The sequence below is a fragment of the Aspergillus viridinutans genome (assembly GCF_018404265.1).
Source record: "Aspergillus viridinutans IFM 47045 DNA, scaffold_14, whole genome shotgun sequence".
NCBI lineage: Eukaryota > Fungi > Ascomycota > Eurotiomycetes > Eurotiales > Aspergillaceae > Aspergillus > Aspergillus viridinutans.
In genome coordinates, this window is record NW_025091230.1 from 625,989 (window position 1) to 644,797 (window position 18,809).

General features: G+C 50.0%; 6 protein-coding genes across 6 annotated transcripts; 4 read left to right on the plus strand and 2 right to left on the minus strand.

Annotated features, from left to right (window-relative positions):
- Positions 1-178: 178 nt before the first annotated feature.
- Aspvir_003282 (putative MFS peptide transporter) lies at positions 179-2,093 on the minus strand (the record flags this gene model as incomplete). The annotated part of the gene is made up of 5 exons (XM_043274867.1): positions 179-840; positions 891-1,537; positions 1,581-1,716; positions 1,766-1,951; positions 2,090-2,093. 5 exons carry the CDS (start codon positions 2,091-2,093, stop codon positions 179-181), a joined length of 1,635 nt encoding a protein of 544 aa, XP_043130802.1.
- Positions 2,094-4,737: 2,644 nt separating this feature from the next.
- On the minus strand, positions 4,738-5,097 carry Aspvir_003283 (uncharacterized protein; the record flags this gene model as incomplete). Its single annotated transcript, XM_043274868.1, has 2 exons — positions 4,738-4,938; positions 4,996-5,097. 2 exons carry the CDS (start codon positions 5,095-5,097, stop codon positions 4,738-4,740), a joined length of 303 nt encoding a protein of 100 aa, XP_043130803.1.
- A 2,593-nt stretch (positions 5,098-7,690) lies between these two features.
- Aspvir_003284 (uncharacterized protein) lies at positions 7,691-8,599 on the plus strand (the record flags this gene model as incomplete). The annotated part of the gene is made up of 3 exons (XM_043274869.1): positions 7,691-7,831; positions 7,889-7,987; positions 8,048-8,599. The coding sequence occupies 3 exons, from the start codon at positions 7,691-7,693 to the stop codon at positions 8,597-8,599; spliced, it is 792 nt and encodes a 263-aa protein (XP_043130804.1).
- Positions 8,600-10,070: 1,471 nt separating this feature from the next.
- Aspvir_003285 (uncharacterized protein) lies at positions 10,071-10,996 on the plus strand (the record flags this gene model as incomplete). Its single annotated transcript, XM_043274870.1, has 4 exons — positions 10,071-10,214; positions 10,271-10,354; positions 10,414-10,688; positions 10,753-10,996. The coding sequence occupies 4 exons, from the start codon at positions 10,071-10,073 to the stop codon at positions 10,994-10,996; spliced, it is 747 nt and encodes a 248-aa protein (XP_043130805.1).
- Positions 10,997-12,150: 1,154 nt separating this feature from the next.
- Aspvir_003286 (uncharacterized protein) lies at positions 12,151-14,001 on the plus strand (the record flags this gene model as incomplete). The annotated part of the gene is made up of 5 exons (XM_043274871.1): positions 12,151-12,409; positions 12,461-12,570; positions 12,636-12,981; positions 13,038-13,306; positions 13,372-14,001. 5 exons carry the CDS (start codon positions 12,151-12,153, stop codon positions 13,999-14,001), a joined length of 1,614 nt encoding a protein of 537 aa, XP_043130806.1.
- A 1,496-nt stretch (positions 14,002-15,497) lies between these two features.
- On the plus strand, positions 15,498-17,029 carry Aspvir_003287 (uncharacterized protein; the record flags this gene model as incomplete). The annotated part of the gene is made up of 2 exons (XM_043274872.1): positions 15,498-15,559; positions 15,631-17,029. The coding sequence occupies 2 exons, from the start codon at positions 15,498-15,500 to the stop codon at positions 17,027-17,029; spliced, it is 1,461 nt and encodes a 486-aa protein (XP_043130807.1).
- Positions 17,030-18,809: the final 1,780 nt, after the last annotated feature.

The following is an 18,809-nucleotide window of genomic DNA, read 5'->3' on the forward strand; positions in this document are numbered from 1 at the left end:
TTAGTGGGTGTTTGGACATGGAAGGTGACTTGTTCAGGATTGCTGGGGAAAGAGTCTGGTGTTCTGCGGCGAGAGGATGAGTTATTTGAGGAAGTTCATTATTTATTTTGATTCTCAGTAATCGATGAGCTGTGCATTTTCGAGCTTACACCTGCAAGGCGTGGGGAAGTTTATATCCCTACTGATAATCCTTCTCATCCGTCATAAACTCCTCATCATTCAAATGCCCGAACCGCCACCAGAAGACCACCGTCTGCACAGCCAACGCAATACCCGGCGCGGCCCAGATCCAAATCAGCCACGGGTCCTTCGTCGCCGGAATCAATATCTCCCCTATCGCACTGGACAACGCATGCGTAAACAGAAAGATAGCCGTGACTAGGCCGCGCATACTCGGCGGCGCCCGCGAATACGCCAGCTCATACGCCGTCACATTGCAGAAACACTCCGACAGAGCACCCAGCACCATGTTCGGGATCTGCCACCAGATACTCAGTGGGCTGACGCCGTCGCACGTCGAGGCTTGGTAGCCACAGGGTGAGGTCTCGTAAACGCGCCACTGGACTACCGCTGCGATGACGCTGGAGATGGTCGCGAGGATGAATCCAAAGACGATCCGGCTTGCTGGGCCGAAGGGAATCCGGTTCCGAGCGAGAGCGGGATAGACGACGTGGCTGAGGAGTGGAATTGTGACGATGATTGTCAAGGCGTTGAAATTGGTGAGGAGATCGTTGGGGGCGCCGTTGGTGGTCATTGAGGCGCCTTGGTTGGTGGAGACGGAGCCGATGCCCCCGTCGTTGAGGATCCAGATGGGGAAGTAGAAGAAGACTTCGGTGGCCACTGTGTGGTGGTTAGGGTAGTTCAAGCAAAGTGCCAGGGAGTTAACTCACCCAACGTGCGTCGCACATCGTCGACCAGCTTCTCGTTCCAATCTACCTGGATCCCCTCAGCGGCGAGCACGCTAGACTTAGCGGCGTTGAAGAAATCCTTCTTCCAGACGCGGTACTTGTTGCGACGGAGAGCAGTCGAGACGATCTTCATAGCCTTGGTGAGATCTGAACTGCCGCTTGGAGGCTGCTTGTACGTCTTCTTATACACCAATGCCAACACGACCGGGAGAAGAAAGTATATCGCTCCAGCCAGTACCCACGACAACCAGAACCCAACGTACTTCTCCACGTACGCAGTGGGAAGCATATAGAACGCCCCGATGTTCACAAACGCGTAGAAGATCAGCATCGTTCGCGTGGTGGTCAACTCCGGATCCACAATGACCTTCTCTCCCGTCTTCAGAACCTTGGTGTACTGCTTCTTCTGGCGATTCTGGTCGAGGATGGTGGGTGCGATGTTGGGCTTGAAGATTCCGGCTCCGAGCGCCAGAAGAAGAAGGCCGATTATGAACGGAGGGGCGGCGTGCGCTGGACCTTTTTGGAGGACGGATGGTATGGCGCCGATTATCTGGATTATATGTGCGATGCCGCAGATTGCTACACCGACACAGATTGCCTTGTAGCGGCCCACGTAGACGTCGGCCCACCTGTACTGTCAGATGAGTCGACCAAAAAGGAGCAGTATCTTACCATCCACCGAGAATAGGCAGGACATAGGCTAAGAAGGAAAACAGAAGGACAAGCCCTGAGCTAGCCTGCAGACCCATTCCTAACGCACCGGCCGTCTCCTGTGTGCCCCTCGGGGGAGCACCAGCTCCATTTCCACCTGTCTTTGGTTACCATCTGCCCTGTCGTAAAGAATAAAGGGAGTATACCCTTTGGAAGAGGAAATTGGATGAAATTGGAAAAGATATTCTTGGCGCCGTAGTAGGATGCACGCTCCGCGAACTCGACAATACACAGCGAAAAGGATACCAGAGGGAGGCTCGCAGGGACTCTGCGCAGCGATGTCTTTTCTTCTTCTGTGGGAGCAGGGTAGTCGTCTGTTTCCGTAGAGGTGGCTGTAATTTCATAGTTCGTGCTTTTCGAGGTCGCCTTTGGCTTCAGTCAACCCGGAGGTTATCGTGTTGCTGGTAATGGTATCACCTGGTAAAGCTGCTCTTGTCAGTATAGCTAGACAACAGGCCGGATGAACATACACATCTTGACCTGCGACGAAATGGCGTTGGTGGTTCCAGACGAAGAGATGGCTAGTCGCCTTTTTATCAATGCTCAGCTGGTCGCGCCATCGACGTCGGTCCTTTGCAATCAGGCAAGGGACGGACTCCGTCGGTAATGCAATCATGCAATATTCACTAACAATGATCCAGTCAGTGTTAAGTGATGTTCATCAGACACAACCATTTGCGGTACTGATATGCAATGTAACCCCAGGATACCATGAAGTCCACATGCTAGACTGCGATGGAGCATTCCTGATCGTCGTGAATATCTGCGGCTCCGCTTTCTCATTGGTGAGATAGGAATGAGTGGTAAATCTCCGGACACCCAGCTTCAGGATCTAGAGGATGCTCTCAACTTTGGCCGAGGCGGCCTGATCGTGAGACGTGCAGTGAATAATATTCAGGCACAAATGGAAAACTTACTCGATCCAGTCCTAGAGAAATCTAGACCACGAGTCTGCGCGTTATGAGGGAGACTCTCGAGGACGAACTACTTGCTAGGAGCATTGCTCGAGCTGTGGTAGAATGATGGCATTGCTGTGACTAGAGCATAGCTTGGTTTAGCACGCCTGGCCTCATGCTCAGTACCCCTCTGACAATCATAGACTCACTCTTGAATCTTCCAGACATCGTGTACCCTGACCAGTCAGGCGTGGCCTAACTTTCCAAAGACAAAGCGAAGGAATTCATTGTTTTCACGATACTGATTTCCAGTGTTTCCCTACAAAAGTGGCCAGTCAGCACACGCACCTGAGATCTCCAAGGACCCCAAGCGTGGTTGCATTATTGCCCATTACAACGAAGAGCCTCTCTATGAGTGTGTTGTGCGCACAGAACCTGTTTCGTCGACGGATAGTCTGCTCGTATTCAGGGCTCAGCCTGGCAGTTCGACACGATAGCAGTCAGCAGGCTTGACGATCATGTCTACTGAGACACGGACATCAGAGATTTGGGAGATCTTGCAAGCGCAAGCAGGCTGCAGCGCCTGCAACAACAGATGCAAGAGGAGGCTCAGCAGCGCGAAAGAGAGGTCAGGAGGAGCAATGGGAGCAGGGTTGGTTCGCCCCAGGGCGAAGAGAAGAACACTACGCGCGAAGCCCATCACCAGTACATTAGAACTTGAATCCTCGAAGACGGGCATCAACAGTTGAGCCCTGCCATAATACATGCTTTAACAGGCGTCTTAAGCCTTGTGTCTTTTGCTTTCGCCATGAGCTGATATGCGTGCCTGCAACCAGTTTTCAACTGTGGAGCTGAGATCAGCTTGCTGTTGGGTACGTCCTTAGTTTGCAGTATACCAATTTTTATTTGATAGCGATTCCTTGGTTAATCCTTGCTGTAAACTATGGCCGGGCCACTCTGGCGAGCCTACATTAAGATCTATTGCTGATACAATGTCTAAGAAACATCAAGCCTTCATTAGAGTGTACAGTCGTGCTTTGTCTGGCATAGTGTGGTGCTATCAATCGGTTCTAAGAAATTGAGTCCCTGAAAGATGGCTAAGCTAGGCATACAGCATGGACTGCACGGATTTTGTAGTTCTATCTCACATATTCTTGACGTCCAAACGTCGGATCTTCGCCACGAGGTCAATGCAAGAACGCAAGGAAATGTACAGCAGTATTTCACCCAGAGCTTACCTATATAGCGCCTTAGACTTCAGTGGCAGGTGGATACACGTTCCACCTTGCAATATCGTTCTACCGCCTCTACGATTTTTTCCTTGAACGGCAATGAAGCACTGATGGTAACCAATGGCGAAAGCATCCAGAAGCTTCGAGGACCCAGCATCCATTACACATTAGGTAAACTGAGATGCTAGCTTGTTGACAGAACAAATGCTAGACTGAGTTGATGGCGCGATAGTGGACTCGAATTGATCAACCTTCTTTAGCCTGATGCACTCCCCCGATAAGAACTACAAGCACGGCTTAGCAACAAATCCCACCTGGCTCGTCGGCGGTTGTTGTTGGAGGGACACGTTTTCCAAGACGGCCCCCAAAGCACGTTGATGCCAGAGTGAGGTGTGAGACTGAAGTAGAGGGTGTTTTGGTTCTTTGGATAGCCGTGTCGGTTTAGGAGCCGCACAGACTTTCCGGTACAAGCTGCAGGATATATCATTCTGCACTCGTCGTCAGACAGCAGCCCGGAGGTAACCCATTGATGCTGGCACCGATCATACCACACCAGATCCGCGTCGTTGAGAGGGGTAATCATTGTGATGGCTCCGAATATTAGCGTAAACGGGGAGTACTTCTGTACCCACGGTTTTCAACGTATCCAATAAAGACGTGGAAGATAGATCGCCAGATATGCGCACGGACAGCCTCCGTAGATGCCGAAGAAGTCGATGGCGCTGGTTTTGTTTGTGTTGCTGGCTCTGTCGGGCTGCTCTTGACGGGAGCGCGTCGCTGTGTGGATAGGGGGTTGTAGTTATTTAGTTCCTCTTGCCAGAGGTGGAGAGCAAGGTCTTGGCCTGACAATCACCCAGCCGCCTGTTTCCCTTTGCTTCTGTCCATGGTGTCCCTGGTATCACGGCCATTTCCAGTGCTCAGACAGTCCACCAACGCAAAAGACACCAGACCCATTGAACGCCTCAAACATCGGCCCATAGTGATATGAGGCTAGGAGTACGTCCCAATCAGTCGCCAACGTGTAAAGCGCTGGGCAGCCTCGCGGCGGGCGTTGTCAATGATAACACAGGCGCCTCGATTCTGCAACAGACGCGCAGCCTTGACATGCCCATACGCCGCCACGAAGAAGGGGCTATAGAGCCGTCCGATGTTGGTCACTCGATGTCTGCGGATTGTACGCGGTTCTCGGTTCTACCACTTCCAATTTCACGGCGTCATTCCTCGATTTGCTGCCGTCTCGAAATCAACGCCCTGCTCAACTAGGAGCTTGACTCCCTTCTCTCCCATCGTCGCCCTGGCTGCGACGTACTTGATGCTGAGCGCATCAAGGAACATTTGGGTGAGCCACATGACTATAGGCCAGTGGACGAAGACTAGGACCAGTTTTTACCAAAGTAAATTTGGATCATGAGTCCTGAAGACGATGTCAATGATTGGACTTGATAGTTTCCACCACAGGCTTGACTCTAATTCTTCTTTTGCTGCGGGGCGCTCGTCTGACCCTCGGGTCCTTTCTCGGTCTGAGCCTTCGGCGTTTGTGCTCTATGTTCACTTTGCTGGTCATGGTCACGGACACGGTCATATAGCCCGTTACTTGTAAGCAAAACCAGCTTGAAAACATTCAGGAGCAGTTGCTGGAGTGTCAGCGGGGTGGTGGCGGAGAGATCGATCTGTTCCTTATCACAGTCCAAGAGCTTACACTCATTGGGCCGCAGGAAGGCAGCAGGAAAGTGCCGACCCTTTCCTATAGTGACGACATTGCGACAGGCATGGAATTGGCACCAATAAAAATTGACTCGCATAGAGCGTGGCGCCCGCGGCACTGGCGGCGGGGGTTGAGGTGTTACCCTCGACAAACAGACTGCGCAGTCTAATAAACATTAAAGAAGACTCGAGATGTGCTTATCAGGACACGTAAACGTACTTTCTCTGTCTTCTTATTCCTGATAATCCCGTGATGAGAACAGGGCGCCTGGTCAATGTTGAAGTCCCAGCCATATCTCCGTGCATTGCAGCCGTACAGTTAAGGCAGGGATCGAAAAAGGCTTTGTAACACAATTATCGCCGACAGATCAATGGCGTCGCCGGCCATGTCCGCTGTCTGGTCCACATAAATATTAGCGTATGAACGGAAAAGGGAAGTTATCGAGACGTACCAGCTCACAGAGCATGTGGAATGTCGCTGTCGCTGTCACTTCGTGGGTGCGCTATGGGTTCGCCCTGAGCTGGTCAATTTAGGCTGGTGTGACAGGCCTGGCCCATTCGCCGGAACGAGTTGCCACTTTTCAAGACTCACGTAGGTTGTGTTTAAATCAATCAGGAGGACGATGGAGCATCACGAGGAGTGGTCCATATGACTTGTGGCCTTCATTATAGCCCCAAGGTGAAGTGAGTCGCAGTAAAAGTGACAATGAACAGTCTCACTCTTGAGGCGTGTGGTTTTGGCTATGAGCACACCCTTCACTTTGCCAGTTGCAGGCCTCCGGCCTTAGTCATGTCATCAAGCGAACACAGAAAGTCGACGTATTGCTATCAATGATGCAGACCACCGCAAAGAGTCGATCCTAAAAATCCCAGTTTTTGGCAGTAGTGCGAAGGCATGGCATGCACCAATATTTGAAAGTGCGGCGACGGCCCAGGAATGACGGGTCCCTAAGAGAACGTTAGCCGCGACACCAAGAAGATTGAGATAGCTAACATACCCCTCCATGAACGAGCAGAATTGCTCACTCGCCTGCTGGTAGCAATGTCCGATCCCGACGATAACTTCCCCAAGGGAGTAGACTCAGCAGTTTGGGCATCTCTTTGGCTCGCTGCTTTGGAGATGATAAGAGTCCTGGTTTGTAAAGCGGAGGAAGGTAGGTACGAAAGAATATTTGTGGCCAATACCCTCTACGACGCGAAGAAGATGTGCCGCATTCAAGGATTTTCGGGATTGCCTGGAGACATGCTCAACGACGGAAGAAGAGTATGAGCTCTGTCGAGAGATGGGTCAACAGATAATGCTGCACAGGTGCGGCTTCGTCAGCTTCCATGGTGTTGTTAGGTCGAGGGAAGACGATGGCAACAAGATTTGTTTTGAGACTTTGGACAACAACACTTAGAAAGTCAGGAGTCATGTGACATTCGCGTGACATGCACTACCTTCTATCACCCTTAGAGGCCTAGCCTACCTCCGTCCCTTGATTTTCCTTGGTTTTGAGTAATGCTAGCTTGGGCATGTACATGTATGCCGGTTCCGGGCAGTCTAACTAATTCTGGTGCGGAGGTGAGACTGTTGAGACCTCCTTCAAGCAGAAAGCAAGCGTCCAGATAAGAACGATGTACTGGGGCCGTAGAGGAGTGTTATACAACGGTCGTCGGCAATTCAAGTGGCGGCCTTGCTTAATGGAAATTAGACGAAGGGTTCCTTTGAGGGTACACGGCGGAACTTTATAGTTTGTTGTCTACATGACTGAGGACCTACACTACGGAGGAATTGGTGTAAGTCAGAGAAAGGTACTTGCTAAAGGTGTCGAACGGTTCAATATCCGGAATACAAATATGGCTGATGGGGCGCTGTTGGGAAAGAAGACTTTTCTGGATGATTCAGGAGGAGGTCATCCACCTTGCATTAAAACATCACCTTCTCCACATTGGTGACAAGGACAAGGCACTGAAGGCGGTTTATGAAGTGGTGATGAGAGCCAGCGGCTGGTGCTACTTGGAAGTGACATGAATAAATGCTTCGTAGATATTTGATGTTGGTAAGGTCTTGTCCGTTGACTTTCAAACAAGCCCAATTGGGAACATGTGGTGATGGTGAATGACCACTGAGCAACACTAGCAGTTGTAACAGATTTTTTTCCTTCCTCTTCTCTTCTCTCTTCTTTCTTCTTCCCTTTCTCTTCCCATTGCCAAAACTCGAGAAGTTAGTATTGCTGAACAAGCCCACTAATTCAAAATGAGTATGGTGATCAGATCTGGTCAAAACGCATCTATTGATGCACCGAAAGGGGCATCTGGCTCCGGTGGAAAGCGTCCCAGAAAGGGAAACGGTGGTTGCCGTCCCCCAAGGGACAAGCCAGTGATCGGCAAGAAGCGCGTAAGTTTCGCACGAGCAACTCCAGCGTCATACTATCCTAACTCACACTCCTCATAGCAGGTAGAGCTTTGCAAGCCCTGCAAAAAGACGGATCACAGGACGGCTGACTGCCCCTACGGGGAGATTTATGTCAACGCGGGGATTTACCTCAGCGCGGTACGAGTAGCCTGTGAATCTCGCAGGATATGTTGGGTGAAACTGACTGTTACTCCATAGATCCGGTCTGCTGCCGCCTCTGATAACCCGGCTGTCTTCGGACAGAACCGGTGCATACTCGAAGTACAGATACAACGACACAAGTCGGAAGAAGCTGGACGGATTGATGCCTTTACTGGCTGTTGGTATTTCACTGGCGCCACCAACAATGATGGGTATGGCCAGATCCTCAGAAAGCAGACCCGGAACCTCGGTCAGAGCGGGCGCAATGCGCAAACAGCATTCTCTATGCATATTATTGCATACGTCGCAGGCCATGGACAGGATGTTCCTGCGGGCTTGCAGGCATCGCATCTCTGCAATAACCGCAACTGCTTCAACCCGGCACACATAGAAAAAGAGACTCCCGAGGCTAATAGCCAACGGAAGGGCTCCCCGGCTCCCTCTCGCCCGCGTGACCGTCGCCATGCTGGCCGGCCTGCCGCCCCCGCGCATCAGCGCCGCCCTTCCCGAGAGGGTCCGACGGATAGCGACCGTCTCAGAGCAATTCGGCAGGCGTGCCGAGAGACCCAGACCAGGCCCCAGAGCTCAAAGAACCACGGGAGGACATAGAGGAGGAGCCCCAGGAATCTCCACAGGACTCTCCTGCAGATATAATGGATTTGGATGGAGATGAGTGTTCTCAATGAGAGACACCGGGTTCCGACGGACCGAAACGACGTGCCCTCAGCCTCAATACCATCCGTCGGCACTGGAACGACGTGTCCCCACCCTGTTCTCCCACCTGTCAGCACTGAAACAACGTGCTCTTGGCGTCAGCCCTGTTGTCGGCACTGAAACGATGTGCACTCAGTCCCAGCTCCCACCTGTCAGCACTGCAACAATCTGTCCTCAGGATCAAGCCCTACCTGGTGACACTGAAGTAATGTGCCGTCCACCAAAAATCCTGCTGGACAAGTAGGTGCCTGGTCGTCATCTTTGATGACCTCCAGGTCTCCAGCATCAAGCTCACACCTCACCGCGGTGCTGGAGTCTAGTAACCAGCTTCAGATCTGGACTGGCGAAGCTAAGATGAGCTTGCTTTCATATATAGGCTTTAGTTTGCGGTACACGAGAGATCCCTTCTATTGGTAGTGTTTCCTTGAGTCACGGAAAACTGAGTCCGATGGCCCAGCGAATACATTTGCGCAAATAACACTAAATTCCTTCCTCGTATAGTATACTTGTTTTCTGCTCAACCATTATACCTCGGCTTATTTAAACTGGATAGTATACTATTGTTGTTATGTTGAAGGTATCCATCAACGGAAATTAGTTCTAGCTGCACAGCCGAGCCTTTTGGCCTCGAAACAGAAGTACATTAGTGATATGTGTATCGCAAGGGACTGCATTGAGGTATTTATCAACCTCTCCAGCGTAGTACTAGCGATAGAAGTGCAATATGATATTTAACAATACCGTACCCAGAACTTGTATGGTGCCGGAGTCTTCAGCCACACGTGGATACCTAGGCTATATTGGGGGACTAGAATAGCAATCTCAGACCTTGTAGCTCCTACTAGAACGTAAGGGTGCCCAGAGGCTATGGTTAGTATGCTAATTCCATTTGCTCATTTAAACGAGTGATTCAGATACAGGACTTCCTATGAGTCCTTAGGCAGTAGCCTTGCAAGCTCTCCATGCCTTGGAGGCCTTTCCCATCAGAGCAATAGCTTTAAGTGCAATATACTAGATTCACCCAAAGATGTGCACCGGAGATAAGGTATTGACTACTCTTTATTATCAGTAGTCTGCTGAACAACTTGGCACTCCAATAATTCGAGTAGCAACCATATACTCTATGCATACTATGTGCTTGCTGCATGTTGTGTGATGATCACCTCTAGTGTATTTGTAGAAGATCCATAAACAAAAGTGAATGACCACCAGACAACACTAGCAGGCGAGATGCCATTGCTACCCCTCGCACAAACACTAGCTGTTGAAAATTTTTTATTTTCTCTTCCTCTTCTCCTCCCTCTTCTTCCCTCCTGCCCTTCGATCCATCACCACAACCACCATCGCTATTTTCTCATCAGCAGAAATGGCTACTCAGATGGCTTCGGTTACCAACTCCGCTTCAGCTCGTCAGCCAGCTGCAGCCTCTGGCTCCGGCGGGAGAAATCCAGACCGGAACAATGGCGACCGGCGCGGCCCTGGCGAGGGCAAGGTGATGAAGGCAAAGAAGGTAGCTCGAGCAAAGATCCACCTAAGTTATACTGGAGCTGACTGCGTACTCTACAGAAGGGCCAGTGGTGTGTTTTCTGTCGACGCTGGGGTCACGACGCTGCGAAGTGTCGTGTTGGTGCCCGCGTCCTGGCCGCCGCGGTAAGGACAATATTTACTCATCATGCTAAAATCATGCTGACTATGACTTTTCATTACAGGCTGCGGTGTTACAGATCCAGGGCCATCTTCCCCCTCCTCCTCCTCCTCCTCCCCGTTCTCCTCCCCATCCTCGTGGCCGGCAGAATCGTCCTCGCATGGAGGGCCCAAACAGCCGGGAGCGTCGTGAAGAACGACGCCGGCTGCAGCGCCTGCAACAGCAAATGCAGGAGGAGGCTCAGCTGCACCAAGTACAAGGCCAGGAGGATGAACGGGAGCAACGAGTCGATTCGCCTCAGGGCGAAGAGAAGGACACTACTCGTGGAGCCGATCACCAGTGAGGCCCGTGTGTTCCTTCGGCACTGAAGAAGTGTCCTCATTTGCTGCTGACGGCACTGAAGAAGTGTCCTCATTCCCTTGACGGCACTGAAGAAGTGTCCTCATTCCCTGACGGCACTGAAGAAGTGTCCTCATTCCCTGACGGCACTGGAGAAGTGTCCTCATTCGCTGCTGACGACACTGGAGAAGTGTCCTCATTTCCTTGACGGCACTGAAGAAGTGTCCTCATTCCCTGACGGCACTGAAGAAGTGTCCTCATTCCCTGACGGCACTGGAGAAGTGTCCTCATTCGCTGGACGGCACTGAAGAAGTGTCCTCATTCCCTGACGGCACTGGAGATGTGTCCTCATTTACGCCCACAAGTTATGTGGCGATTCGTTGTCAACACTGAACAAGTGTCCTCGTGCGACTGGTGCTGAGAATGTGCCTCTCGCACATTGCCTAAAATTCTACTGAGTAAGTAGGTGCCTGGCGCTGAGAATGTGCCCCCGAGACGTTACCTGAAATCCTACTGAGAAAGTAGGTGCCTGGTGGTCATCTTCGATGGCCTCCAGGCCTCCAGCGATAAGCTCACACCTCACCGTGGTGCTGGAGTCCAGTAACCTGTATTCTATGTGCAGGTGAAGCTAAGATGAGCTTTCCTTGTATATAGCCATTGCTCTGTACGTAGCCTTCTCGCAATTGAATTGGTGGTTTCATCTACAATCAAATCGCAAAATGAAGTACAGTAAAGCAACTTACGACCGACCAATGCCACTAGCTACTAGCTTCCGGTTTGAAGAATAGAGATTCTAGCGTATGATGGCTTCGAAGGAAGCAGCACAACTCAGCTAAGCAATGCGGCAAAAGCCACTCAATTCCGCTCTTGTCCATAACATCACACGGTATATCGAGGTTCCGTAGGCCTGCAGGGAAAATTTTTGACGGGCTACCTGTCAGTCCAAAAACAGTTGCAGTGGTATAACTTCATGGCGAGAGTTCTATTTGCTTGCCCTTCCATGATGTTCTTTCCCACATGGTGCTCTACATCATAGTGAATGAGGTATCCGCCGGCCCAGCGGCCCTACCAGGGAAAACTGGGCCTCCGCCCCAAAAGCGGTTAGACTATCCGGAACCAGAGAAGGCTTGAACTCAGGCATTCACTTGATTGGTTGCACTGACGGGGCCTTGTCATTTCTGCACCCCGACAATGTAGATCTGATCAACTCCACAACTTCCCCATCTTATTCTTACCACTATGTTTCCCAGAGTGACGTCTACCTTTCATTCTCAAATCATATCCATATAGTCTGGTCATACAACTATCTGGGTGATTTATATCTTGTCACCATGAAAAATTTCTCCTTTCTAAACATCACCAGTAACAGCTTGATTAATGTCAACCAGAGCACAATTAACCTCAAACAAAGCTTTACTCGCATTGAAATTCTTACTTCTGATTTACTTTGATACCATCAGCTATGGCCAGCTCAAGCCATCCAGGTGCTCCTTTCGAGGATCCTGACCGCGTCAAGCTGATCAACCAGATTGACAAAGGACTCGCCACATTAGAAGAATCCGCTACGACCATACAACGGCTTAGAAATTGTTATGGGTGCTTATGGCTCGCAGATATGGAAAGACCGGAGTATTTAGTTGCTAAATATCTCCCGAATGATCCTCGTCAGCTCCTTGCCATGCTGTACTTGAGAGAAACAGAGGGCAAAATAGTTGCAAGATGTCAGTCATCAACCGGTCTCAATTGATGTGGCGCTAACAGTACCTGTTAAGGGCAACAAAAGGACCAAAATGGTGAATCTGTTGACTCGCGCAAAAATCCCGGACAGTCCCTGGACTCACCCAGACGGAGGAGGCCTAGAAGTCAGTCAGCAGAGGATGCAGTAAGCTATGACTTCCCGGCAGGAACTATTGCAATCAACCTAGCACTGACCACGTTGTATCCTAGTGTCGCGACCGCGATGAAGCCTGCATTCTTACAAAATGCGGCAAGGACATCTGCCAGCCATGCCCTTTGTGCTCAACCCATCCAGGTACTCCTTCCGAGGGTGCTGCCAGTAGTAAGCCGCCAGGTGCTCTTTTCGAGGAGCCCGAGCGCGTCAAGCTGATAGAGATGATCGCCGAAAAACTCGGGGAGACAGTCCACACCCATAGGATAAGTACTTTTAAAACTTCTTATGCGGGCTTGTGGCTCGCCGATATTGAGAAATTGAAAGCATTGGGTGACAAAGAGCCTTTGGATCTTTATTCCAGGCTATCGGTTTCCGAGCTGGAATACAAAATAGATCAAAGATGTCAGCAATCATCCAGTCTCTATCATTATGTACGGCTAACAGTGTGTTCTATTCAGGGCAACAAAAGGACAACGATGCTGAATCAAGAGCTCCGTCTGCTCCACAGACACCAATCAAGGGTACACCACCCTTGTTCCCGTCCTCCTCTGCCCCTGGGCCGAGCGCAGGCGAGGATTCGACAGCTTCAACTCCGCGACCCCGGGACCAACCCCTGTCGATCGATACACCAGGAAGTTCTGGTAAGTCGCGGAAAAGGCCAGGGGAAGCTCTAGGCACGCCCGAAGGGGCGAAGAAGCCCAGAATAGACAAAGACGTCGCGGAAGCAGTAAGCTATGCCTTCCCGCCAGAATCTATTGCAACTGCCTTAGCACCAACCACGTGGTATCCTAGTGTAAGGACCGCGATAAAGCCTGCATTCTCACAAGATGCAGCAAGGACATCTGCCAGCCGTGCCCTTTGTTCCCTTATTGGCTGAATTATGAGAATATGGATGCCGTGCTGCAGTTTTTCACCGCTCTGAGAGGCTTTTGGAGTGATGGAAAGGTGGACGAATGGTATAACGCTATTTACGGAGATGGCTTGGGCCCTGAAAAGCCCGAAAATCTCATACTCCTCAGCCCAAACGCATATGTACTATACGCCAATGGGTACATTGTCTTCGAGCCTGTCGACAGAGATCCAGAGGGCAAGTGGCTGACACTTAAGTTTTGGTGGTTGAAGCGACATGAACATGATGAGGGTGTCGACTTTGGGGTTATCCCGGAACTTCCATCAGATCTCCACCCATCGGACTACGGTGTTGCCCTACATGATGTCCGCAACGATCGTCCACTGCTCTCTGGTGAGATGATCATGCTAAAGACCCACGATCCGGAGAATTATCCACTCCCGGATACCCGGATCCTTGACATGCAGTGGGTCCTGAATCGTGTGTCTGCGTTAAGTGGTACTACGGAACCAAAGGTCCCGGACGATGATGACGATGAGTGGGATGAGGACTGGGACGAGGGTCTCGGCTAATTATCCCGTCCTGCATTGCAATTCCTAATGATTGTATTGAATTATAATACCACTAGGCCAAAAAGGCGTCCGGACATGGTCCTCATCAGTCTAGGGTCTCATATCCATAGTCATAGTGGTATTATATTTTAACAGATTGTATGGGATAGGTGTCTCCGAGTATGACGGATAACGCGCTTGATTCCACATCGATCACCCACTGGCACACGGCCGCGCCCCGCCGGCTATCAAAAGTCAGTATATTGATTCAGCCTTCATGGGAAGCATCCGAGGAGAGGCAATACTAATACGTGGCTATAGAGCGGCAGGATGCAGTGAGTGTGGGAAACTATTACACCGTTAGTGGTGGTATTCGTACTGTCATCTATACATTAACAATCTATGTCTTATTTATTTATCTAGTTAATTATTGCTTCATATCCTTGTCTCCGTCAATAAAATGCGTGATTCAAGCATCCGTTGGATCCTGAGTCGGATAGGACGCTGGCTATTGATTCGGATCCCACTAAGGCTCTGCTGTCGCTTGTTGCCGCTTTAATACCGCTGGGCAGTTGTATCTACAGGTAATATGAAGACACTTTTTGACTGGTCGTCTCCTGATCTCCTCCATACTCTCTTAGCAATATCTACAGCGACCAGTCTAAGGCCAGCCCGGGCATCAAAATACCGATGCTCTTGGACAATGAGTGGTCCAGGAGGTGTTCGTTCAGGATTAGAACGAGGCTCCTCTATGTGTTTGCTAGTGCGAGTATAACCTCGCTGATATAATAGTCGTCTTACTCTTGGGTTATACTCTATGTTGTCGCCATCTCGCTCGCTTCAATTGTCACCCAGCGACTTCGATATCGCTCTCGCACTTATTCAAATCCAACATCGGTCACTCCTAGATTTGCTATCGATCGCTTCGCTCGGTTTCTGTATCAATTTGTATTTTGTACAATCCTTTCTCTCGTTCCTTGCCTAGAAGACTCGCGCTGGTTATTGATCTATCGTCTGTTCTAGTCCTAGAATGACTCTGTGAACAACAAGTGGCAATGCAACATGGTCATACTTAGACAAACCTGAATCAACTCACTGTCTAGTTTTCTATAATCGCCACCCTCCCTTCCGCACTATTACAATTCCATGTATTAACCGCTCACTAGGTATCTGCCTCCGCCAACCAGATCGCCTTCCAGCTTCTGAGGTTGCAACTGATGCAGGGATCATTACCTGATTTCCAAAAGCCCCCTTTACCATATAAGGAGGTCGAATGCGCTTCAACCATGCAATACAGTCTACTCCTCCTTTTGCCTTTCGCTGTCGCTATGGCTACACGAACTGCAACGACGACGACAAGTGCTTGCGAAGATGAAGCTGCCGTCCAAATGCGTAGGCTAGTAGTGACCAGTACAGCTACGGTGATTGAAGGAAATACTTCAGGCTCAGGCCCAGGCTCGGATGAAGAAACTCAAGAGTACCGGACCGGGTTGAAATTTTGGCTCATCATACTCACCATGAGTGCCTTGCTTACTCTTGGAGGGCTGGACACCAATATCGTGGCGACCGCTGTGCCCAGGTACGTACTAGAAAATCAATGTCATCTCTAAAGCTTAAGTGCTGAACAGCTAATCATTCTTGCCTTGGTAGCATAACCAACCATTTCCACACCGTTGCTGATGTTGGCTGGTATTCTTCTGCATTCCGGCTCTGCTCCTGCGCATTCCAGTTCATCTTTGGCAAGCTATACAGGCTGTTCTCTATCAAAGCTATATTCTTGCTTGCACAGGCTATATTCCTAGTGGGCTCTGTGCTCTGTTCCACAGCCACAACATCTTCTATGTTTGTTATAGGGAGAGCTGTCACTGGAACAGGCTTTGCAGGAATTATTGGAGGATTATTCACTATTCTTGTGTATATCTTGCCTCTCCGTCGACGCCCATTCTTCTGTGGTGTGTTGGGCATGGTTGAGAGTCTGTCTATTCTTGCCGCACCGATCATTGGTGGAGTTCTGACTGAATTGCGGTGGTGTTTCTGGATCAATCTACCAATTGGATCTGTCTCACTCTTGATGACTATATTTCTGTTTTCGGACCCAAAATCCAGTGATATCAACAAGTCCTTGAAACAAAAGCTGATCGAAATTGACCCAGTCAGCAGCCTGCTATTCATTCCTGCGCTGACCAGCCTTTTCATCGCCCTTTCCTGGGCTGGGATAAAATACCCCTGGGATAATGGTAAGGTTATCGGCCCTCTTGTCACCTTTACTATTCTGCTTGTTACCTTTGCATATAATCAATACCGACAAGGTGATGCTGCTACTTTACCTCCGCGTCTTATCATGAACCGCAATGTCATTGCCGCCTCAATCTTTACAATGTGCTCTAATAGTGCTACTAATGTGCTTGAGTATTATTTGCCAACCTACTATCAGGTTGTACGCAATCACCCTCCCAGCGCAGCAGGTTATATGATGGTGCCAATTGTTATTGGCTCTACCATTGGAATGTTCCTCTGCGGATCTGGAACCAGCATAATTGGTTACTACACGCCATTCATGCTCTTTTCTTCCACCCTGCTGCCTATCTTCGCGGGTCTAATAACAACCTTTGGAGTTGATACAAGCTTTATACGACTTATTCTGTACCCTGGCGCATACGGCTTCTCAAGTGGAGTGGGCTTTAACGCACCAATTAGTGCTGTACAGACAGCACTACCCGCTGATGATGCCTCACTGGGCTTATCTATTGTGCTCTTTGCACAGCACTTTGGTCCTTCTGTGTGCGTTGCCATAGCTCAGGTTGTTTTCACAAATAAACTCTCAGCCAACCTGGCCCGGGTAGTCCCGGGGTTGGATCCTGCGACTATTGACTCCAACGGGCTGTCGGATATTGTGGGACGTGCTCCCCCAGGTCAGCGCGGAGTGGTTCTTGAGGGTGTTGGTAGGAGCTTTGGTGAAACTTGGTATCTAGCTGTTGGACTGGCATGTGCGACGTTGATTGGGAGCTTGCTCATGGAGTGGCGATCCGTCAAGGCAAAGAATGCTTAAGCGATTAGAGACGGCGTCAAGACTATCTTACAGCTTGAATACAATCACCAAGTCCTTGGATTAGGGCCTCTAAATTCTCTCTATCGTATCATTCCAAGGCAACATCAGAACTATCAGTATCTCATGACTGCCGGATTAGATGAGAGGAGACGCTCACGTTCGCCAGGAATATAGAGACGTGGCCCATTCCGCCCCCAACGTCGACAATCTTTCCACCGGCAAACCCGGCCCAATTGTAGCAGTCACGGAGACTGATCAGGCCTCTATCAAGTGTCACACCCACCATAACAACCGCCGCAGCGCATAAAAACAGACCAGCCGTCAGGAGATATTGCAACCCAATCCACGCTCCTCCAGGCGCAATCCGTAGTTAAATGCGCCTGCGAACGCTGGACCAGCTACAACGCCTCCAATCCCTTGCATGGACTTGCAAGGAGGCGACTGTGGTATTCAGCAGGTCTATCTGAGCCTCCGAAACCAAATCGCTGGCTACACTGCGCAGGTACGTCCCATTCTTCTCATTCACGAATAATAATAAATACTTGTTGTCTTTTATTGTCTTCTTCTCTACCTTTCCGTTCTTCTGTCAAGCAAACTCAACTGATGTCTTTCCTATCTCACAGGTTTCCACGAAGCTCACCTACAAACATTGGTCAACGAGATCCGGAGGCAAGCAGACTTCTTCATCGAGATTGTCAACCTGAATTTCTTGGATAAACCATATGTGTGTGCTGGTGATCTTCGAAGCATGGATCTTTTACAGCGTGTATGCGATTCCCGTCAACCCCCTGCCGAGCCCTCCAGAAACGCCCGAGGATTTCCAACCGCTGGTGGCCAAACACATATTCGCCTATACAGACCGAGTCATCACGGATATTGGACTGAAGCGGGGCAGTGCTACAGTCCCTCTTGATGGAATCGATATTCCTTTCCATAGCTCGTATCTACGTCCCCGCATGGAGGGTTTCCGCCGTGTGCTGCTGGATAATCTGGATCCCCGCCATCTCGAGCTCTCTACACTTGAAGGTCGATGCGTCCCCAACTTGACCGGTAGGCCGTCTTCAATTGGGAGGGACTATTTTGAAGAAGTTTGGAAAAAAGGGGCTCGAACCGTGTGACGAAGGTGCTGGAAAGCTGGGAGGACTGGACGGAGCGAGCATTTCTGTAATTCTCCTTCTATCATTATTTGCCCTCTTTGAAGCTAAGACTGAGTACCGGAGTTATTCATCTCCAAGGCGAATAGTAGGGCGCCTAACTTCAGATCGAGGAAGAAAAAAAATATCAAGTAGAGCACTAGGCCGCACCCATTGGAGAACTCACTGATCAAGATCAAAACTTGTTTGTATATCACCTGGTGAAAGGGATTGCTGACATTCTATATCGGGACTCATGGGATCAGGTCAACACCACCACCATGGTCTATCTTAATGAAGCCTATCACATTTAACAGAGCTTAAAAAATCGGCAGGCAAAGACGGCAAATAGGACATTGGTATTTTGCATAGAGCAACTTTTACGGGACTAGTCGATGTACTGTAAACGTCATCGGCATATGATGACGGTCAGGAAAGTCATGCGTACAGCGTTCGCCACACGCGCATGTTTACAGCTTCAACATGACGAAACTATTGTAGACGGAGAAACGATGTTGGCTCTACAAATGGGTGATAGACCGGCTCACCATAGGGCCATGCTGATCCAGTGGAGTTCTTCAATCTGCTCCGGCCGGGATTCAAAGACCGAGCAGATATGCTCAAATATTCCTAATTCCGGTACTGCC